The following is a 23,664-nucleotide window of genomic DNA, read 5'->3' on the forward strand; positions in this document are numbered from 1 at the left end:
CCCCTTCCGCATCTCTGGTACTCCTGCCTTAACACTGTATACCCTGTACCAAAGCTTAAACCTAAACAGGCTGCAGGTACATAAAAGCTGTAGTCTGGAGGAATCTGTCAAAGAGATCTTCTGGAAAGTATTAATTCTGCTATGTACCTTCTGTCAGAAAGTTGTTTTAGAACTTAATGTAGGATATTAAAGCAATGTGGCATTTTTTTACCTTGAAGTCCCCACTAAGAGTGGTGAAAGTGTGCTTAAAATAATATCTGCTTTTAAATAATGGTATTGTCTGGGATTTTTGTTGCACTTCTTTTTCAGTTCATTTTTTTCATATATCTTGCTTTGTTTACCTGTGTGCATTGTAGTATTCCTGGAAGCTAGTGCATCCAACTGACAAATACTCAAATAAAGATTGCCCTGACAATGCGGAAGAGTATGAAAGAGCAACACGATACAATTATACCAGTGAGGAGAAATTTGCTCTGGTTGAGGTAAAAGAAATCTGTTTATTTCATTGCGATCTGGACTTTTCCATTCTTTCATCAGATTGTAGTTTTTTTGTTTTGAAGGAGAAGTTTGTTGCACATACACATGCATGGATACGTAATGTAATGTATTTTTTCCCTCCAGGTTATTGCTATGATTAAAGGCCTTCAGGTGCTGATGGGTAGGATGGAAAGTGTCTTTAACCATGCGATCCGCCATACCATTTATGCTGCTCTGCAGGACTTCTCCCAAGTCACACTTAGAGAACCATTAAGACAGGCCATCAAAAAGAAGAAAAATGTCATTCAGAGGTAATGACACATTCTCATCCACCATCCAGATGTTTTCCCCACATATTCTGCTATTTAAAAATTGCTTAGTGTTAACTTTCACCTATCTAAACTTTAGTTCTCATATCCCAAGCCAGGGGTTTTTTTTGAGTATTTTAGTCTAAAGTGCTGACTGCCAGTGTTCCCTCTAAGCTGCGTGCGTGTGCGGCCATGCACAAAAGAAAAATCATGCTGCACAACAGCGGGGGACCCACGCACACCTACCTACTGAGCTCAAGGAGGGGGAGCCAATTGCGGGGCAGACCGAAGTGGTGCACACCAAGAGGGGGAGGTGGGACCAATTTGGGAATGGACTGAAGAAGCGCACTCACGGGACACTCACGGACCACTACACCTTAGAGGGATCATTGCTGCCTGCTAATTTAAAGTCAGACAACCAGAAGAGGTAATGAAGTGTAATGCTACCAATACCACTAATCGTTTTCAGTGTCCTTCCTTTTTATTTTAGAGAGGCTGGTGGCAGTCTCACGGATGATTTCAGTATTTCATTTTTCAGTAGTTCACTCTGTTCTTAGCACTTCAGTATTGTCCTTTGCTCCCCAGCCCAAATGGCGTCCTGTTGTAAACTTATTCCCCAGCTTTTTATGATGCCTTAGCCTGCTAACCTTACTCACCACTTGCCCAGTCTTCTTTCCCCTGGAAGCCATTGGTTCCATTCCTGACCATGTTTTAATGCATCCAACTGTTGTGTTGACTCGTGACTTTTTTTATTTACCCTGTTGCTGAAGAACCTTGTAGGTGAACACTGTTGACTGGTTGGTCATGTTAATGCCAAATTCTTCCATTTTCCACAAAAAATACAAGGCATGGTAGAAACCTTCCAATTATTCCAAATCTGTAGGTTTGCAAATAGATTGTTTTACTGTGTGTTGTGGTCACTTTTTTAAATAAATGAAATGAATATATTTAACTTGCCATCTGAGATCTTCTAGGTATGCAAGAATGTTTTTTTTGAGCCCTGAAAGTAACATTTTCCTATATGTCTGAATGTGGGAGGTGAAGTTCATTTGATCACTGTGTATTCTATGCAATGTTTAGAAGTCTTGTAACAAGTGATTGCAGTCCATTTCAATACATAGTATTCATGGTATTAGAACTGATGAACTTTTTGAATTTGGAGGGTTGTATTTCCAACCTTTCACATGTAGGGTTTTTGTTTTGTTTTTTTAAATGCTCATTACATTCCAAAATAATCTTGTTCTCTTTGGATTTTGACAATTTAAAATATATCATTAACTTTACTGTAATCTTTACTAAAATATTTGAAAACAGAAGCTTTCTCTGATATTATCTGTTTATTCCTCAGGCCTGCTTTATTCAACGGTAAATGTCATTGAATGCTGTTTTATGTTTGCCTCCATGTTAGTGAATTATGATGCCCTAAATTATTTATCTCTCTGTATATTGCCAAAGTTAGCTATCAGTGACAAAAGCTAAATATTGTATTTACTGTAATAAAGACAACCCTGAATAGAAGACGACCCCCCAGTAATTAGACTCTGTGTATGGAAAATTTATAAATTTGTTTTCCAGGTATATAATCTAATCAGTCATTGGGGGTATGCCTTGAATTTGTAGTGCTTCCACTGCTACAGCAGAGAAAATAAACCTGGGGTATTAGGTAGTCCCTTTGCCCTCTGCCCCTCCCAACTTCTCCCCCCTGCAGCCCCTTCACCCCTTCCTTATTGTCAGAACCTGCTCTCCCTGAGCACATAAAACTGAGGAGAAAATCTGAAAACACTGACCTTGAAATAAACACAGATGCAGCAATTTGCATATAGTACCCATAGACTTAGTTCATCTGGAACTAATGCAGTTTACCTTTTTTGAAATCGCTGCAAGTTTTAGCACAGGTACTCTAGAAACACACTTTTAAGCAGCACATTTGTACCTGTATATACATAAATACAAACTGGGTGTGTGTACATACACAACTGAGGTGAAAAAATAAACCCTGGCACAGTTTATGCCAGAGTACACTGCTCCTGGGCAGAGTGCCTACACGTGTGCCCAGGATAGCAGCACTTTGAGTCAGGGCAAAGTAACGCCAGGCTGGCAGGAGTATGGGGGGTGAGCCCTGGGCTGTGGGTGGTAGTGTCAGGTGGTAGAGGGGCTGTCTGGGGCATGTGGGTGCCACAGTGGGGGGCAGTTAGCAGGCAGCCCCAGCCCTTTAGCACCCTCATGCCCCAGCCAGCTCATCACAATCTCCACATGCGTTTCAGCACAACGAATTACTCCGCTATAAGAGTACTGCTGTGGACAGTACTATCTTATGATGGAGCTAATGAATTTACTGAGCCTTAATACCAGCGCATGTGTAGATAGCGATGCTTTACTGCAGAGATAATTAGTCTACTCCACAGTAAAACGCACGTGTAGGTGCACCTACTATGTATGATATTAGTCCAAAACCAAGAGACTTGCAACTTACTGTATAGTTAGGTTGGTCCCAACAGTATTTCAGGTCATGGTGACCCTACAGCTCATCATTTCTCAGTATGTATGTGTATTCCAGATGCCCCACGCAGAGGATCCATGTGATAATAATGCTCCACTCATAATTTGGAACCAGGCGTTTCTGTCATGAGTCCTGGGATCCTCCAGAAATTTATATGGAGATGAGATTCAGAGCAACCTGGGTCTGGCTCCACCTCATGGCAGGTGGCGCCATATTAATCATATGCAACAGGCTGAGGGAAGCTGAGGTGACAGATTCTTGGTGAAGGTTGGGCCTCCATTTGGTGGTTTGTGAGACATTTGAGGTTGGTGAAGAAACAGGAATCATTGGAAATGGAAAAGAATGGCACAGCTCAGCTGTGGGAATGAAGAGGGAGTGAAGTAAAAATGTATAAAATATAGTGGCTCATTATGACTTGAATGAGTCAGTGTTGGGGTGGGCAGTGCTCAGTGGGCACTAGCATACATCTTATTCAAGTGGGCTGCACTAACCTATCCATCAGCATGTTTGCCCAGCATAAGTTGTGTATTTTATAGTCATGCTCAGTGGGCTTACCTATACGAGACGCTTACTGTGCAATTGACTAATTAACTGTGCAATAAATGTCTCGGCCTCTACACCTGTGGCTCTACGAGGGCACACGAAATGAGTAAACTCCGCAGCAGCGTACTGTGTGTAAATACAAGTACTATCCTATTGTGGAGCATGCAGACACTGACTGGCTGGCTGGGGCATGAGGATACTTCAGTGCTGGGGCTTCCTGCCGCCTAGCCCTGTGCTGAAGTACTCTTGTGTCCCAGCCAGTCCCTCTGCAGCATATTGAGCTTGGTTGGAAAAGCCCTGGGTTGACAGACTGACTCTCAGGGTCCCCTGCCAGCCTAGTTGGCTTCTCTGACTAGGCTCCATGTGCTGCGCATGAATAAACTCTGGAGCTAATTGCTCCGAAATTTGTTGCTCCTGGGCACATGTTCACATGGCATGCCTGGGAGCACAAAACTATGGAGCAATAAGCTCCAGAGTTTATTCATGTGCACTAATTGAATAAACTACTAAGTGGACACACTTAGTGTTGGCTGCATTTAATTAGCTTAATAGTTGGTTTCCATTACTGATCATATACTGCTTTTGGCATCAGTTCAATGACGGACAATATATTGAATACGGTGTTCTTGTATGCAGATATAATTGAGGGGCTTTTTTCCCCATGCTGATTGCAGGGGAGGGGATGGGGGAGGCGGAGACCTCGTATTGTACTTGATTAAATACGGTACTCTTGAAGTATCACTTGGAACAATATTTGCTAAAATATAGCCCCTTTTGGAGATCTAATCTCATGTGGTTGTGGTTGTGAAGCTTGCATTTACATTTTTCTGAATACTAAAGTATTCTGGATTGTGTTTTTAGTGTTCTTCAGGCCATTAGAAAGACAGTTTGTGACTGGGAAGCAGGACATGAGCCATTTAATGACCCAGCATTAAGAGGAGAAAAAGACCCCAAAAGTGGTTTCGACATCAAAGTTCCAAGGCGAGCAGTTGGACCCTCTAGTACCCAGGTATTTTCATGTTTTTTCTCTGTGGTGATTATGGTGCTTGGGTCATGGTAACATGTATTGTTTTTTGTTTTGTTTTTGTTTTTTTTTAACTGTTGAGCCCTTTCCAAATCTGGAATGGATTTTAGATTGTTTCAAAATTTCAAGTTTTATACATATCTAAATATAAAGCAATTTAAAGCATTATAAATTTTGGATTATGCCAAATTCTCTTTCTAGGGTGGTCTAGCTATTTTCTTCTCTGGTAGTTCTTTCCCAAGGTATTACACTTCCATAAGTTCAGCTTATTCCAGAGAAATGCTCATACATTAAATCTATGCCTCCTTTTTTTTTTTCCTTTTTAGAGATGATTGAATTCTTTCTCAGCTTGTTTCCCTTCCTTCCAGACTAAATTGTCCTTGTTTTCTTGAAATCCAGTCAATCTATAGGTAGGGACCTGCCAAAATCCAGGAGGCAGGCATCCGATTTCACACGCAGATTGTGGGGCCGGCTGCTATTTTCATAGTGGCCCCAACTTTCACTGCTGATTGGCCAATAGGGCTGCTTGTCATGCAGCCCTGCCCTTCGCCGCTGGTTGGCCAAGATGGGTGGAGCTGTGTGATGGGTAGTCTCTTCATTCAATCAGTGGCAAGGGCTAGGGGTGGCTGCCACCTTGGCTGTTCACCTTTGTCCCAGCTCCCCACTGGGAGCCAGCAATTTTATTTTTATTTTTAATTGTTTTTTATTTTTATTTTATTTTATTTTACGGGCAATGCAAAATTGCAAATTGGCAGGGTTGCCAACTCTGGCTGAAGCTGTTCTGGGAGAGTTTTTTTTTTCCCCAGCATGACATAATGTCATTAATTGTACTGTTCGACCCATTCACAATATCAGTCTCCCTGGTTGCTTTCAGTAGTCACTGGGAGATCGATGCCGATTCCGGTAGACTCCCGGCCAATCCGGGAGGGTTGGCAACTTTACGAATTGGGTGGGTCCCAATCTACAGGACATGCTATATGTTTGCCTTCTATGCTTGTGCTTTGTCTGATGGATATTGTGCACTTGGATTACTTTTGTTTCTACCTTTTTATCCCTTAATTTTGTAGCCTTTGCCTTATGGTGTATGGAAATTCCCCTTGAAACTGATCTCACGTTTGCCCTCCCTAATCTTAAGCAGTATTTTCAGATATTCTTTGCAGGAAACACTAAAGCCCCATGTATAGAAACTTGCCTCTTCTTCCATTCTGTATGAGATTCCACTCTTTCTCTGTTCTGAGAATGCTGGTTTTTCTGGTTGCACACTTATAGTTGATTGAACTCTGAGCATTTTTGCAGGTAAAATGGGGGGAGTTGTGATTTATAAATAAAGCCATGGTAATTCCTAACATCCTATGTAGGTAATTCTTCAGTATTATTTATGGATGATTAAATGGGTTTAGGAAAAAAAATGTTCTGAAAGGTGTTTGGTGACAATTCTGTTTAATCAGATCAACCTGTTTGTTCTAATAATAATTTGGTTTTGTATATTGCCACCAGTATTTTTTCTCTTACTTTCATTTGTTTAAGGACTTTGTTTAACTGTCTGTTGCAAACTGATTTAATATGCTTTCTTCTGTCCTTTCTCTATTCTTGGACCTAACCCTTTTTTGGCTGAAGAGGGAAACAGTTTATATTAACTATTAGGTGACAGTTATGTCAGTTTTATGCAATTTCAAATTAATAATGTGCTGTATTAATTGCACTGAGAAATCTTTGTAAAATCTTTTGATAAAGAAGGTAATCGACTAAATCCAGATTCAATACTTATTAAAAATCAGTGGAAGTCTTTTTCATTGGCTTTTAATGAGCTTCAGATAAGATGCTCACAAAATGACTTGGCCATATGAAGATACATGCCTACTTACATAAGAAGTGAATGTTTCCCTCACCATGCTTACTATATTGCTTTTAATTTTTAACATACTAATGCACATTTTTATCTGCTTCTATTTCCCTTTCCTTATTTACTCACATGTTTTTTATTAATGGATTCTCTCTCCCCTGCCTCTCCCTGTCTGTTGGTTTTTAGCTCTACATGTTTCGCACTATGACAGAGTCCTTAAACTCTGCTGAGCTGTTGAAGCAGCTCAAGTCTCTGGGAATGGAAAAGCTATTGCATGTGGCAAACAAGTTTCTGAGGCAGTCGTACATCTATCCACCTCTTTTAAACTTTGGTGGTAAGACATTGCTTATTATTTTAATTTTGTGGTGTGTGAACTGTTCCACTGCAAATTGTCTATTTCTACATATTACTGGAGACTCCTTTAACTTGGTTAGGCATTTGAGTTGGGTTGGACTATAACAGCCTCCTTTCTCCTTTAGGAGAAAGGCACTGCTTTTGTCCCGATGGTTTCAGTTTACAGTGGAGCAGTCACTTTCTGATTAGTATTTCTCAGTGTTACTTGACTAATGTACCGTGTGTATTTTCCTTTTTTTCCCCCCTCCGCCACGTATTTTTCCTTTAATGATACAGCTTTACATGGTGAGAACTATGTTAGAGTCCCTCATTGCTGACAAAAGTGGTTCCAAGAAAACCTTGAGAAGTAGCCTTGAGGGGCCCACCATATTGGACATAGAAAAATTTCATCGCGAGTCTTTCTTCTACACTCATTTGATAAATTTCAGTGGTAAGATATGTAGATGATCAGTGTCCAGCCTAGCATGTCCTAACACCTTTAACACAACCTGGAAAATGTTTCCGATTGCCTAAACCAAGGAACTTTTCTTTGTCCTCATAAAACATTGGCCTGTCAGAACTTTGAAACCATACAAAGGAAGTGTTCAGCCGAGTTTTGCCTGGCCATATGTGTTGTGCTTAATGTTGTGTTTGTTTGTGTTTTAGTTTTTTTTAACTGATGCCTCTTTTTTTATATAATAAGGGACATAAACATCAAGCCAGTATAAATAGCCAAAATTCAAGAAATTATTTTTTTTTCTAGGGAAGAGTAACCAAATCATACTAAATTTAGTATCAGTTTAGTAGTCCCTTCTGTGTTCAGTCACTTGTAATCGGAAACATATTATCCTCGTGGATTCACCTACTGACACTGAATGTATCTAGTTTTTGTCATCACCATGTTGTATTGTCTTGCATCTTTATTTTGTTACTGGATCCGCTGGCTCTCAGAGGAGGGAGGCTTGCTAATTCTAGTACTAATGCTTTCCATAAACAGCATTGTGTTTGCTTAGAAAAATGTTCATCTTTGATTTGGTCCTCTAGTCTTTTGCAAATATTGCCTATTTTGTGTACTTTTCTTGGAGATGCAGAAGAAATCTTCTGACCTCCTTGACAGGGTTCCCTTGGAGTTCTTCCAAGTTCCAGTCCCTCCCTTATTTGTGTCTTGTTCCCTGCTCTCCTAATAAGTGAAGGTCAAAAGGGCAAGTAAATCCTGCTGCTTAATCTGATGGTTGAAATGGTGATGATTGTTACAACACAATCTTGCCTGCCTTTTCTGACTGTCGTACCATGAACTGAAGGCTGTTTTTAAAGCACTCTGACGGGGTTGGGAATAAAATCACTTGTCTAGTGGAGAGGGGCATCATGCAGTTTTGCTGCTGGCCCACAATGGCAATATTTTCTGTAGTAAAACACTTGGGGGTGTTAGTGGCTCACTCTGGGTGTATTTGTATGTTGAGAGCTATTTAAAAACCTCACTGGCTTTACATCTGAAATTGATTTGTGCATTTGGCTTACCTTAGCTCTAGTACCTCACCTGCTTCTTAGTTTCACATTGCATCATCAGCATCACAGTTTTATCATTTTACAAATGTGTTTCATATGAGAAATATAATAATGTTGTGTCATTTATTCTGAAAGAAACTCTGCAGCAGTGCTGTGACCTGTCCCAGTTGTGGTTCAGAGAGTTCTTCTTAGAGTTGACCATGGGCAGAAGAATCCAGTTTCCTATTGAAATGTCAATGCCTTGGATTCTGACTGACCATATTCTGGAGACCAAAGAGGCATCAATGATGGAGTAAGTCTTATCTGCGCTCCCTCACTGAAATGATTGTAAATATCATTCTGTTACCAACTCCTTGCCTTAACAGGTGTCCTCAAGCTAATGCTGAGGAAGTGTGATAAAGATTTATGTTTGAAGATCTTTTCTTTCCTAGATGCCTGCTCTTTTATCTTGGCATGGCTTGGTGCATGCAAGTTCCCAAGGGTTCAATGATATTAGTCCTTTGAGACACAGGCAGGCTAAACTCATTCTGAGATGAACTCTTAAGTGTTGCTTTGCTGGCACCTGAACTTATGGCTGCAAGTTGATATTCTTTGAAGTCAGTAATTAAACTCTGATTAACTTCAAAGGCAACAGGACTTAAGCTATATGGAAGTATAATAGACATGAAAGGATATTTATGAGATAGGACAAGACCATAAGAAGAAAATGTAGTGATTTAAATTGCACTCCGTGTACTAAGTCTTGAGATGGATACGTAGGAATCCTGTCAATACAGGGTCATCAAAGAAACAGAAGTGAATTGAATCATTATATTTTCCAGCATCCAAAGCCTATGTGTAAGGTAAAAGAAACTGAAATGATTAAGTACTATTACTGTTATTATTTCTGTCTACTCTTGAGACAGACCTGATTGTAATATTTCATGTTTATTTTTATTTCTGAGATTTCCTATTTACTTGCTTCTTATGGATCTTCAGGTCAAGTCCTATGAAAGTTCATGTTGTGTGGACATACTGTGACTGGTTTTCCACGCCATCCATCTTAATTCTTGTGCTTATTAAAAAGAACGTGGTAAATGTCTGATAAGAAACAAACTCTGGGACTTGGCTGATAGTGAATTTTCCAGCTGTTATTTAAATCTGGAGGAACAAAATCTCGGTTCTCTTATTTTCTTGCTTGCTTGTTTGTTTTAAATACCAGATTTTTAAACTATTTCCTGTAAAAAGCATGAAGACATTCAACTAAGTTGTTCTGCTGATGCACTGTCTCTCCAGATTTAAATCATGGATGTCAGCTATTTTATGGAGCGATTAAAATAACCTTTTTTTTTTTTTTTTGAAGTGTGTACCACCGTTAAAGATCTTAGGACAACAATCCACAGGTTCTTGTATCAATAGGAAGTTTTCGTAAAGAAGCAGATGTGATCTTTATGCAATTAGCTAAACTTTGTTCTTTTCTAATCTTTAAATACCTCCCTGTCACATCATTGCACAGTAGGAAAACGCATCTGAAGCACAGTAGCTATTTCTTGTCCTTTACTTTTCTCTTTCCCAGATTTCTTGCATCTCCTTCTTTCTTCCCTCTGCATTAAAACCCAAATAATTCCACATGGGTTTCACTCAATCCAGCTTCCCACACCTTCTACTAAAGTGAATAACAATGAAATGGGTAATTTTGATATTTTTGAGGCCAGTAGCTTCTAAGTACTGTAGCCTCAGCCATATGGCAGCTAATACCTTTGGGTCTTTTGGAAAATCCCCATTTGAAATCCCATCTCTGGACTGTGGAGGTCTCAACCATGATGAAAAGGATGGAGGCCAAGAAAATAACAAAGTCTTGGAGCATTTGTTTAGGTTTTCTGCTTGCTACAGAAACAAGGGGGTATAGTGCATTGGTTTATATTTGCTTTACTGTTGGAAAATTCACTTGGGACCACTTGGACTATAGACTATAAGGCTAGGGACAGATGTTCAAAAATCTGGAGCCTGGCATTCACTTCTGACTTGGGAAATGCAGGCACATGCCTAAAGTGACTCAGGCCAGAAGCTGGGGGGGTGGGGGGCGCTAGAGCATGCCCTTGGCTGCAGGGAAGCTGGGGTGGGGGTTGGGGGGAGTGCTTGGCCAACCCCAGCAGTAGCCTCAAGTGAACTGGCCAGGGAGGGGGGGATTAACCCCTCCCTGTCCCAGCAGCATGGACCTGAGCCCGGGTCTGCATGGGGCTCTACCCTCATTGCTGCAGGGGCATGGCCAGATGCCAGCTAGCATGGCCCCCCGAGACAAAGGGGGCAGGGAGGGAGTTTATTCTCCCCTCTGCCCCCTCTACTGCTGGGAGGCTGCAGCCAGGGTTTGCTAGCCCTGACCGCCACTTTTACTGATCGCCAGGGATCCTGGTTTTCCATTTCCCATGGAAAAACAGAGAAAACCACAGATTTCCCATTTTTATTAGAGAAAACACGAATTTTCCCTTTTAGAAGAGAAACCCATTGATTTTCTCCCCTTTGCAAAGAGCTTTGCAGGCTGGCTGAGTTCCAGCCTGCAAGAGCTTTTTGCAAAAGGGGCAGGGAAACCCTCAACCCTGCTGAGAGGTGAAGGGAAGGGCAGGGCCCAACACTCACGCTTACCAGGGGCTGCTTCAGACTTGCTGTTCTTGCTGGAGGTGAGTGGGGCTTAGGGGTTGTGGAGCTGGGCTGCGGGGGGAAGCTGGCTAGGGGCTGAAGGAGCAGGGAGGTTTGGAGCTAGCTAGGCACTGTGGCTGGGAGGGGGTTTGCAGCCTCCCCACACCTGGCCAGAGTGCTTGGCTGGCTGCAAAACTCCCAGCTCCCTCAGCCCCCAGCCAGCTTGGGCACTCCCCAGCTGGGCACTCGGGCTGGGAGGAGGGTTTTGCAGCTGGCAGAGCACTCTGGCTGGGAGCAGGCAGGCTGCAAACCCCCTCTCAGCCAGAGTGCCTGGCCAGCTGCAAACCCTGGGTGACAAACGCTGTGCTCCCCCAGACTCTCCAGAGCACAGCGTGTGTGACTGGCACAGCAGGGCACAGTGGGGCCATGCATGAAAGCTGCCTGCCGCTGCAAGCTCTGTGCTGCCCTGGCCACACTTTCTCTGCATGCATGGGGCAGTGCACATCTGCCCTGCTCCCACCCCCTACACAGATCGGGGGGGCATGGGTCCCCCCCCTACCCCCCCAGAAGTGCATACTGCCACTGGGAGCTGGCCCCGCCCGAGCCTGTGGCAGGCACAGTGCGGGGGGAACTGGCTCATGCTCCTGCTGTAGCAGCCACTGCCTTCCATTGAGGGCAGGGGGCTGTGGACCTGGGTCCCTGGCCCCATAGGCCTGGCAGCTGGGGGACCCCTTCAGCGGGGCTGTGGATGGGGAGCAAGGGGCACAAGCGGGGCTGTGGGAGGGAGCAAGGGACAACAGCATGGCTGTAGGGGGCATTTAATTTTAACCATGGATTTTGGGATTTTTATTGGAGAATTTGTGGGTTTGGTTTTTTTTTAATCACAGAAAACATGATCCATGAAACACGATTTTTTTTTATCACGAAACTCTGCTGATCACTCCCTGCATGGAACAAGCAGCAGAATAAGCCCCCTCCCTGCCCCTATCACCAGATGCTGTAGGGAGGGGAGAAATAAACCCCCTCTCTGTCTCCTTTGCTTAAGCGGGGCATGCCAGCCAGCCTCTGGCCATGTCCCTGAACCTGCTGCTGGAGCGGTGAAGGGGGAACGATCCTCTTGGGGCAGCAGCCCCTGTGATGGTGTCCCAGGAGTGCAAGCCTCTTCCCGGTGGGGAGGCTGCGCTCTGGGCAGGAGTGGGGCGGGCAGACCTGCTGCAGACTATGTGGGACACTGGGGCTTAGGGGGTGGCCGTAGCTCCTCCAACCCCCCCGCCCCCCCAGCATGCTGCCACCGCTTGCCCCATGCAGTCTGTGGCAGCTCTGTCCTGCCCTGCTCCCGCCTACAGCACAGCTCCCCTGCTGGGAAAAGACTTGAACTTTTGGGACACCATCACAGGGGCTGCTGCCCTGTCAGAGTCACTCCCCACTTAACGCTCCAGTAGTAGGGCTGGGCAGAGGCTGGCCGGCTGGGCAGAGGCTGGCCGGCAGGGCCCCTTTAGGTGAAGGGAGCAGGAAGGGGATTTATTTCTGCCATCCCTCTGGCATCCGGCAAAGGAGGCAGGGAGGGGTCTTATTCTGCTACTTGTCCCATGCAAAGCGTGATCAGCAGAGGTGGTGGTTGGGGCTCGGAGACCCGACTGGGGTCCCCCAGGTGTAGAGAGGGCGTAGGGAGGAATAAACCTCCTCCCTGCCCCCTTTCTCTCAGGGGGCCATGCCAGCTGGCATCTGTCCATGCCTCTGCCCCTGCAATTGCAACAATGAGGGTAGAGCACCATGCAGACCCTGGCTCAGGTCTGTGCTGGTGGGACAGGGAGGGGGGAATTAAACCCCCTCCGTGGCCACTTCACTTGAGGCTACTGCTGGGGCTGGCCATGCCCTCTGCTGCTTCCATGCTGACAAGGGGAGGGGAATGCCTTACAGGGGTTGCTCTGCCTCAGCCAGGCAGACCCTGGCTGGGGTCCCAGGGGTAGAGGAGGAATAAAGTCCCTCCCTGCCCCCTTTGCCTCAGGGAGCCATGTCAGCTGGTGCCTGGCCATGCACCTGGCCCTACAGCAGTGAGGGAGTGCAGATCCTGATACGGTCCTCTGTGCATGTGCCTGTGCCTGGAAGGCCCCAGCTGTGGTCCATGCTGGTGGGACACAGGAGGGAGCGGGGAATAAATCTCTTCCCTGCCTCCTTCACCTTAAGGAGGCTGGCATCTGCTCATGCCCCCCGCCCTGCCCAGGGCTGCAGAGCATGCCGGCATGCTGGGGGTTTAATTTAAATCAGGCAGAGGTCTGGGACAGAAGTTCCATGAACTGGTTCTACCGCAATCAGTTAAGTCTCATACTACATTCAACCAGGCTTATCTCAAACTGGTATCAGCCATTTTGAAACTGGTTTATGTACACTGAAATTTGGTTCTGTTAAAGGTTTAAACCAGTTTCTCATCACTTAAACTAGTTTATGTGTAACCTCTGTTTCTAACATAAGGGGCAGGGGAGCTTGTTAACTATGGCAGATTTGTAAGCTAGGTCAAACTTGTCCACTGGGTGTTTGTCAAATCTTCTTGTAAGGTTCATTCCTCTGGTGGCATTTGGGAGTTTGATTTTTTGTGGCAGTGTAGTTGACTTGTTTTTCTTCTATACTGATCTTCTCAGGTGGGCTGAATTACAAAGAACTGCAATTTTTTAATGATCACTTCTTTTTTGCTGTCATGTTCACAAAACATTTTACAAACTGCAAGTATTCTCCAAGCATACTTGAGTGTGGATTCCACTGTGCTCCCACCTTGTGCTATGTGCCACTGTAGACATGTCTGCAGCGCCACATTCCTCACGGCTGCACTCATCAGGATGCGGCCTTTGAGTTCAATTTCTATATTTAATCTTTTGAAGAAATGTCTCACCTGGTGGCCTCCAAATGTTGAAGTTGTTGAAGCCTTGCGTGACCTGCAGTGGGCTTAGCCAGCTGAATGACAGGGATAGCCAATGCCTCTCTTGTCTGTGGGAGAACCATATCCCTGAAAAGCACTGAATCTCTAAATCATTTTTGCAAATGACTTGTAAGTTAAGAAACATAAGTAAAACTTTACTTGATTAAGCAATCTATCAGAACTCAGTGGGGAATGAACATGGAAGGTGTCAGAGGTGCTGGTGCATGAGTACATGAACTCTTGGCATTGCTTTGCTGACCAAGTTAAAAACAAGGGCCAAGCAAAGGCCAGGCGTAACTCCAAATAGAGAGGAACTACCCTGTAGAAAGAAGAGGAAAGACATCACTCCTCCAAGGACAGCCTATCCGAGTCCTTCGCTACTGGAACAGGATTAAGTGAGCCAGTATTACCAGTACTGGCACTGGTGAAGAGCATCACACAGACGTTGATCCAGTAGGCTGATGAAGAAGAGGAGGAGGAGATCGGTCTCCCCTGTGAAATCACCAGAGCCAGAGGCTGGTACTGCACCCAGGAACTGTATCAGCAGAACAAGAGAACCAGTTTCCACCAAAAGAATCACCCTTATTGTAGATGAACCAGCCTGTGCTCTTAAGTTTGAGGAGTTTTAAAATATTTCGGTGTCTTCTAACCTGTGTTGCAGACACTGGATGGTCATACAGAAAAGACTGAATAAATTCCTAGGTGCCTTGATCATGATGTCCTCTGCCAGGAGCTCTCCGTTCACCAATGAGGGCATTCTGGAGCCAGTCAGAGGTCTCCTGCAAACAGAGGCACCATTCAGTTTACAGTCTAAATAAGCAGCGAAGCATTATCAGGTGCTTTCCAGAGATGTTGAGAGAAGTGCTACATATACTGTTCGACTGGTAGAACTTTAAACTAATTCCTGCCAACCTGCAGAGAAATTTCTTGGCCATCTCTTATTGTGGGATCTGTACTGACATATATTTGAAGAAGAAACAGTTGCTCTATGGTAACAGTAGTTTAGAGTTGCTGTTCTCAGTGTGGATCCCATGAGCTGTCCTTCCATTCCTACTTCTCATGTTATTCAGCTAACATACTATGACAGATGAAGGGACTGTGGTGGCATTCTGTTTGCTCTGCTTTTCTTGCCCTTGTGCAGGACTTTAGGAGGTACAGGGCACATGATGGCCCCAATGGACATGATAGGCACGATTGTTAAACAATAGCAAACTCTTTTCTTGTATGCGTGGGGATTATGGGATTATGTATACTTTGAAGTAGGATCTCCTCTAACTACAGCTTCTTGAAGAAATCTAGAAACTTGAAGAAAGTAACCTTTTTCCATATTTTTTTCCATTCAGATATGTTCTCTATTCTTTGGACCTTTACAATGATAGTGCTCACTATGCATTAACTAAATTTAAGAAGCAGTTCCTGTATGATGAAATTGAGGCAGAGGTAAGTTAATCTGATCATTTGGAAAAAAGTGGTTTGTGTCCTGGTGGGAAGGCTGATGTTATAGGTGATGTAACATTAATGGAACAATAGTCACATCTTCAAAGTAGATGAAGAAAATACAAAAACAAAAGTGCTGAGCCATGGCAAAGACACCTCGAGAATGAGAGAGGAGGTGCCCTCCTTGCAGAGAGAGGGCCAGTTAATAGAACACTAAATGCTCTTTATCCTTTCATAAAGCAAGCATATTTTGACATCAGCACTACTACAAAAAGGATGTGAACAGACCTGACAGTTTTTTAACTTTTATTTGTATTTATTTTGAGTAATGAGAGCCGGGGGCAAGTCGCCTCTCTTGTTTAAATATAATTAATATCTCTAATCTTTTTTCAGGTAAACTTGTGTTTTGACCAATTTGTCTACAAGCTGGCGGACCAGATATTTGCATACTACAAAATTATAGCAGGAGGGTAGGTAGTGTGATAGTTGTATTTTTTTAAATTTGTATATTTTGACTGTAGCTAGCTGTGTAATGTACAGGCATACCTCGGAGATATTGCGGGTTCGGTTCCAGACCACCGCAGTAAAGCAAATATCGCAAAAAAGTGAGTCACACGAATTTTTTGGTTTCCCAGTGCATATAAAAGTTATGTTTACACTATACTGTAGTCTATTAAGTGTGCAATAGCATTATGTCTAAAAAAAACAATGTACATACCTTAATTAAAAAATACTTTATTGCTAAAAAATGCTAACCATCATCTGATCCTTCAGCGAGTCGTAATCTTTTTGCTGGTGGAGGGTCTTGCCTTGATGTTGATGGCTGCTGACTGATCAGGGTTGTGGTTGCTGAAGGCTGGGGTGGCTGTGGCAATTTCTTAAAGTAAGACAACAATGAAGTTTGCCGCATCGATTGACTCTTCCTTTCACGAAAGATTTCTCTGTAGCATGCGATGCTGTTTGATAGCATTTTACCCACAGTAGAACTTCTTTCAAAATTGGAGTCAATCCTCTCAAACCGTGCCGCTGCTTCATCAACTAAGTTTATGGAATATTCTAAATCCTTTGTTGTCATTTCAACAATGTTCACAGCATCTTCACCAGGAGTAGATTCCATCTCAAGAAACCACTTCCTTTGCTCATCCATAAGAAGCAACTCCTCATCCGTTAAAGTTTTGTCATGAGATTGCAGCAATTCAGTCACATCTTCAGGCTCCACTTCTAATTCTAGTTCTCTTGCTATTTCCACCACATCTGCAGTTACTTCCTCCACTGAAGTCTTGAACCCCTCAAAGTCATCCATGAGGGTTGGAATCAACTTCTTCCAAACTCCTGTTAATGTTGATATTTTGACCTCCTCCCATGAATCACGAATGTCCTTAATGGCATCTAGAATGGTGAATCCTTTCCAGAAGGTTTTCAGTTTACTTTGCCCAGATCCATCAGAGGAATCACTATCTATGGCAGCTGTAGCCTTACGAAATGTATTTCTTAAATAATAAGACTTGAAAGTCGAAATTACTCCTTGATCCATGGGCTGCAGAATGGATGTTGTGTTAGCAGGCATGAAAACAACATTAATCTCGTTGTACATCTCCATCAGAGCTCTTGGGTGACCAGGTGCATTGTCAGTGAGCAGTAATATTTTGAAAGGAATCTTTTTTTCTGAGCAGTAGGTCTCAACAGCGGGCTTAAAATATTCAGTAAACCATGTTGTAAACAGATGTGCTGTCATCCAGGCTTTGTTGTTCCATTTATAGAGCACCGGCAGAGTAGATTTAGCATAATTCTTAAGGGCCCTAGGATTTTCGGAATGGTGAATGAGCATTGGGTTCAACTTAAAGTCATCAGCTGCGTTAGCCCCTAACAAGAGAGTCAGCCTGTCCTTTGAAGCTAGGCATTGACTTCTGTCTAGCTATGAAAGTCCTAGATGGCATCTTCTTCCAATATAAGGCTGTTTGGTCTACATTGAAAATCTGTTGTTTAGTGTAGCCACCTTCATCAATTATCTTAGCTAGATCTTCTGGATAACTTGCTGCAGCTTCTACATCAGCACTTGCTGCTTCGCCTTGCACGTTTATGTTATGGAGACGGCTTCTTTCCTTAAACCTCATGAACCAACCTCTGCTAGCTTCAAACTTTTCTTCTGCAGCTTTCTCACCTCTCTCAGCCTTCAGAGAATTGAAGAGAGTTAGGGCCTTGCTCTGGATTAGGCTTTGGCTTAAGGGAATGTTGTGGCTGGTTTGATCTTCTATCCAGACCACTAAAACTTTCTCCATATCAGCAATAAGGCTGTTTTGCTTTCTTAGCATTCGTGTGTTCACTGGAGTAGCACTTTTAATTTCCTTCAAGAACTCTTCCTTTGCGTTCACAACTTGGCTAACTGTTTGGCGCAAGAGGCCTAGCTTTCGGCCTATCTCGGCTTTCGACGTGCCTTCCTCACTAAGCTTAATCATTTCTAGCTTTTGATTTAAAGTGAGAGACGTGCGACTCTTCCTTTCACTTGAACACTTAGAGGCCATTGTAGGGTTATAAACTGGCCTAATTTCAATATTGTTGTGTCTCAGGGAATAGGGAGGGCCGAGGAGAGGGAGAGAGACGGGGGAGTGGCCGGTCAGTGGAGCAGTCAGAACACACACAACATTTATCGATTAAGTTTGCCGTCTTATATGGGCGCAGTTCGTGGCGCCCCAAAACAATTACAATAGTAACATCAAAGATCACAGATCACCATAACAAATATAATAATGAAAAAGTTTGAAATATTGCGAGAATTACCAAAGTGTGACACAGAGACATGAAGTGAGCAAATGCTGTTGGAAAAATGGCGCTGATAGACTTGCTCGACACAGGGTTGCCACAAACCTTCAATTTGTAAAAAAACGCAATATCTGCGAAGCGCAATAAAGCAAAGCGCAATAAAACGAGGTATGCCTGTACTATAAAATATTGGTGTTTTTTTCCCCTCTCCATAATAGTCTGCTTCTGGATAAGCGATTACGCTCAGAGTGCAAGAATCAGGGGGCATCAATTCACTTGCCATCGTCCAACAGATATGAAACCCTGCTGAAACAGAGACATGTTCAGGTGCGTAAAACTGGAACTGCTGCACTGTAATTAATGGTTTTTAATGTTCCTGATGTACCAGTATCTTATTACTTGCCTGACATCTTCATACTCTGTTTGATGTCTGTGAGTGTTTTTTAATCACTTCAAGGAGTAAATTCACAGCAAAATCCTGTTATAGTGTAAATATTTCTAGTAAAACACATGTGCATCTGCACGCATGCACACACACAAATATGGTACATGGTAGTATTGTCATATTACTTACACGATGGAGTCAGTTGAAATAAGTCGCAAATAAGTATGGAAACTTTTGGAACTCAGTGGAAACTCAGTTATCTAGCTCAACATTTGATTTGGATTTAAAAGTACCAAATATTATTATGACTCCTGTGAGGATGTAAGGTGCCAGTAACTAGGGTACACAGTGGATTTATATTTTTTCTGCATGCTACGTGTGTGTGTGTGTGTGTGTGTGAGTATCACATATATCTACAGCTTATTTCATCTGTTAACTAACAAAAATTAGTTTGGGGGAAATCACTTAAATTTATACCATTAGTCTCAGTTTTAGGGATGCATCGCAGTCTGATCTGATACAGTTTTGGGGGTTGTTTCTTCTTCAGCTTCTTGGTAGGTCAATAGACCTCAACCGCCTAATCACTCAGCGGATTTCAGCAGCCATGTATAAGTCATTGGAGCTGGCAATTGGACGATTTGAAAGTGAGGACTTAACTTCCATTGTAGTAAGTATTCTCTGCAGCTGTCTCTTAAAACATTTGTTGAAAGTTTGATGCCAGTATTTCTCTATTATTTCTTTTTATGTAGGGAATGGCTTAAAAGGGTTTTGTAAACAATCATGGTTCTTGCACTTAATTTACATTCACTGGCACCAATTTTTTATTGTGTTATGATGCAAAATGAAGGCTGAAAAGGTTTCTAAAGGTTTATACCAAATAATTTATTTTTAACTTATAGCAGATGGTCTTTGGTTTGGCTATTGGTGTTATATGCTCTCACACTTTTATTGAAGAAGTGGGAGTGTTGAATCACTAATCAACATAACTGTTTTGTCCCAAAGATGAGTTTAAATGAGCATACACACAGAACAGTTTAGGAAGACTGACCTAAAAATAGCTTGTTTCCAGAGGTATTTCTCTTCACTCCCCTCTTGTGGAGGTATAAATTCCCTAGTTTATGGAAGGTAAATCAGTAGTTAGCCCTGGACAAGTCCTTAACACTGCCAAGGCAAGTGCAGACAGTCAAAAAGCCTGAGGCTGAATTGATTCAGTCTTAGCAGGTTAGTCTAAACTGCATAGATTAAATTGAATTGGAAGTGAAGAGACGTTTACCTTTGATACAGCTGCAGCCACAAACCTGCAGTGCCTCAGACTAGAAGACAGGGAGCACTACAGCATGGTTCTCTGGCATGTAGCCAGCATGGGCTGTGTGTTAGCTTCCTCTTCCTGCTGCCCGTGAGGTCTCTGGGATTTGCAGTCCAAAATCATAGCAGCAGGATTCTGCAGGATTGCTCATCACTTCCTCTTCCTGCTTCCAGGTGCCTCTGGGATTTGTAGTCCACAGTTGTAGCTAGCAGTAAGTTTGAGGAGGGGAAGGGGTGTTTAATGCACCCTCCCTGGTCCCAGACCCCGGCTGGGGTTTGCTGCGGAGGAAGGAGGGGAAGTCTCCCCCCCGCCCCCCACTCCTGTCATGCAGACTGGGTGATAGCCCCAGCTGGGCTTGCCCTTTCCACCCCCTTGTCAGCCAGCTGTCATTGCTCCAGCTAGAGAGAAGAGGGATGGAGCCAGCCCTGCTTTCTGGAGCAGAGAGCACAGCACAGCCCAGGGCTGGAAAGCATGGGGGATGATTTTACTTGAACCAGGAAGGGGCCTGGGATAGAAGTTCCATACACCGGTTTGACCCAAATCAGTTAAGTCTGATATTACATTCAACCAGGTTTGTCTTTAAACCAGTTTCAGCCATTTTGAAACTGGTTTATGTGCACTGAACTTATGTTCTGTTACAGGTTTAAACCAGTTTCTGCTCACTTAAACCGGTTTATGTGCAACTTCTGTCCCTAGTCTTTACCAGGTAGCAATACCAGCACAATCCCATATGGGAAAAAGGCAGCTTATCCTGGGAGATAGTTAGTTAGTTATTTTGCAGCACAGCTAAGTCAACTGAATGAATAATATCAGCTGTACTAAGGAAGGACTCTCATTGTGAAAACCTGTGTCTACGTGAGAAGCAATGGGGGATTGTTGCTGGCAGAGTTTCCTTGGTTGGGAGTGTTAGGATTTATTTATTTATTGCCTCCAGACTCTTAACCAAGATAGTTGTTGGGGCAAAACATGTAACACAGTCTTGGTCAAACATAGTAGTATATCATCATGTTGTTGTTTACAGTGTTTAAATGACTTTTCATATGCTGAGGAGATGGAGGTATGCTTTAGAGGCAGCAATGAAGAGGGAAACCCACCTTTTTCTCCCTTAGAGGAAAGGTGACCTGGTCATATCCTGTGGAGAACTAACCTGTGATGGAGGAAGCTGTGTTTCACTTTTCTTGACCAAAAGAGAGCATCTCATGTTGAGGAGTAGTCTTGGGAGGGCTGGAAATAAATAGCAGATTCTTTAGTGCTTGGATGTTGCTCTCAAGCTGTGAAAAGATAGATAGGTGTCCCGGGGTGGGAACCAAACCCCAGAGTCACGGTGGGCCGGGGCGGCAATTAGACACGATAACAGGCCGGGTTCTATTGGCTATGGAGAACTGAGGCACGGGAGGCGTAGCGGTTTCTTAAACAAGTTGGAAATTTATTTGACTTACGCTTAGGTGCGTAGGAGAACGATGTCTTCAGTTACAGTTTACAACAACAACAACAAGAACAACAAAGGGGTCTGTTGGCCCACGAGGTTCAGTCAAAGACCTAGTCCCAGGGCTGGTCAACAGCTCATTGAGTGGATAACACAAACAACAAACTAACTGTAACACGATGAATGATGAAAACGAGACGTGACGCCAGTCCAATATTGGTGGACGATCGAGTAGTCGTAGAGTAATGCCGAGGTCAGGATGCCAGAATGTTGAGGTGAAATCGTAGTGGGATGGTCCAAAATCGTAGTCAGCAATCAGTCAAATTGAATCAGGAACCAGGAGATCAAAACCGCAATAGCTCTAACCAGCACAGAGTGCCAATCTGGGGAAGGAGACCAGTAGGCCCAAGAGCCTGACTGCCAGACAGTCCCTGGAAACACCAGCCTCTGTCTGCAGTGACGCGATCTTCTCCCCCCAGAGGGAGGGGCCCTCAGACCTTTTATAGCAGCCCCATAGCCAATCAGGCTGCTTGGCTAAGAGAAATTTCTAGAGGTATTACCTCATTCCAGTCGTACACTGGGCATGCTCTGCGCTAAGATCTGCATAGCAACTGAGTCTGCTCAGAGCTGAAAGTGGGTCAGGGCTGATTGACAGCTCCTGAGGTCATAGAAGGGGTAACTCAGGCCCTGAATTTTCCACTCTCAATCAAACTGAGTTCATGCATTGGCAGCACCTATACTTAAAATTTTGCTCCAACAATAGGAAACAAGGTTTTTCTAATGATGCGAGTCTGAAATGCCATCTTTCATCTGAGCAGCTGTTCTACACTTCATGCGTAATTGCAGACCCAAGTCAAATGATCCAGAATCTGAAGTCAGCAGGCAGTCTTTTTGGATGTATGAAGCAGAACAGAGGTAACTAGTTCTCTTGCTAGGCAGGTTGGTTCTGTAGTGCTGTCAATAGGAAAAGCTTGTTTTTGTCAGTGAAGTAATAGGATCTGACTCATGCCCACACAGGGAGCACATATGTGCAATACCACTGTGTCATTTTTAGTTAGTTTCCTGATTAAAATTTTAATGAAGAAACTCTGTTCCCAGAACTCCATTGACGACATAAATTTGACAGATAAATGTGGAATTAACAGACAAAATCAGCCATGTTTATTTCAACTCAACTGCAAACAGCTGAAAGAGAAGGTCGCTATGATCTTTCTTCCCTGTATTGTAAAGTGGAAGGGTAGGAGAGAGATGCTTTTGTGAAAAAGAGTTGCTTGGAGTTCTGTGTTCAGTTTTGTTCATCCTAAAATTGCTAAACTGATTGGCCTTGACTGGGTCATCTCCAAATCAAAGAGAGTTATGACGACATCAAAAATACAGCTGAAATTGAAATGATTTTAGTGCTGGGCAATAATGTACGTTATGAAACATGGACACTCTCCCATAAAAGAAAAGATTGTATAAGTTGTATGCCTAAAAAAACATGGGCAATGAGAGGCATACAAAATAATGATTTAGACAAGAGAAGTTATACTTATTTTTATCCTCTTACAATAAAATCACAAAAGAAATACCAGAAATTGAAAGCCAGTCAGTTTTAAACTAATAAAACATGCTTTGGCACAGGACAACCTGGGGAGTTCATTTCTGGAAGATATTGCTGAGGTGAGCAACTTAAAAAAGAGATGATTCTTGTAGATAATGTAACTATTTTCATTAGTTAGGCTATGCAATACTACAAAGCTTTGTTGCTTCATGGTATAGGCTGGTTTCTAATTCTAGAAGTTAGAAATGTCTACTATCAAGACATTATTTCATAATTATGTATTTTAGAGATTGATATCTTCATCTGAAACATTTGGCCTTAGTCACTGGCTGAAAACAAGACTCCAAGTTAGATGAGCCCTTGATGTAATATGCTATGGCAATTCCTGCCTTTCTGAGAAAAAAATGCAAAGCAGTCTTATTTGTTCTTTTTGTTCTCTCCAGTAGAAGAATAACTTAGTTCACGGAACAAATTGAGCTCAGTTTGGTCTTTTTTTGTACATTCTGATATTTTATAGATTCTGATATTCTCAACTCAGGAATGTTTAAAAAAGATCAGCAGGTTGTTTTTACAGGCTCTGTGTCTTGAGGCAGAAAAGTCTGCATTCATTCATCTAAACACAGCTCAAGTCCAAGAAGATGTGAAAGGCTGCTGGAGAGTGTCAACAGCTTATGACCTCGTCAAGTTGGAGCCTGAATCTTAAGCACAGTGATCCAGAAAATACCTTGCAGTGATTTCTAAAG

General features: G+C 43.1%; 1 protein-coding gene across 1 annotated transcript in view; it reads left to right on the forward strand.

The window, feature by feature from the left end:
* Positions 1-23,664, forward strand: part of CYFIP1 (cytoplasmic FMR1 interacting protein 1) — a 140,061-nt gene that overhangs the window by 47,093 nt on the left and 69,304 nt on the right. The window contains exons 13-21 of the mRNA XM_090064813.1: positions 357-482; positions 622-788; positions 4,690-4,837; positions 7,326-7,479; positions 8,670-8,826; positions 15,408-15,504; positions 15,895-15,971; positions 18,480-18,588; positions 19,194-19,313. Of these exons, the coding sequence (XP_089920939.1) occupies positions 357-482; positions 622-788; positions 4,690-4,837; positions 7,326-7,479; positions 8,670-8,826; positions 15,408-15,504; positions 15,895-15,971; positions 18,480-18,588; positions 19,194-19,313 (1,155 nt within the window). The remainder of the gene's footprint in view (positions 1-356; positions 483-621; positions 789-4,689; positions 4,838-7,325; positions 7,480-8,669; positions 8,827-15,407; positions 15,505-15,894; positions 15,972-18,479; positions 18,589-19,193; positions 19,314-23,664) is intronic.

This window comes from Crocodylus siamensis, chromosome 1, assembly GCF_052110815.1.
Source record: "Crocodylus siamensis isolate JL-2025a chromosome 1, ASM5211081v1, whole genome shotgun sequence".
Classification (NCBI taxonomy): Eukaryota; Metazoa; Chordata; order Crocodylia; family Crocodylidae; genus Crocodylus; species Crocodylus siamensis.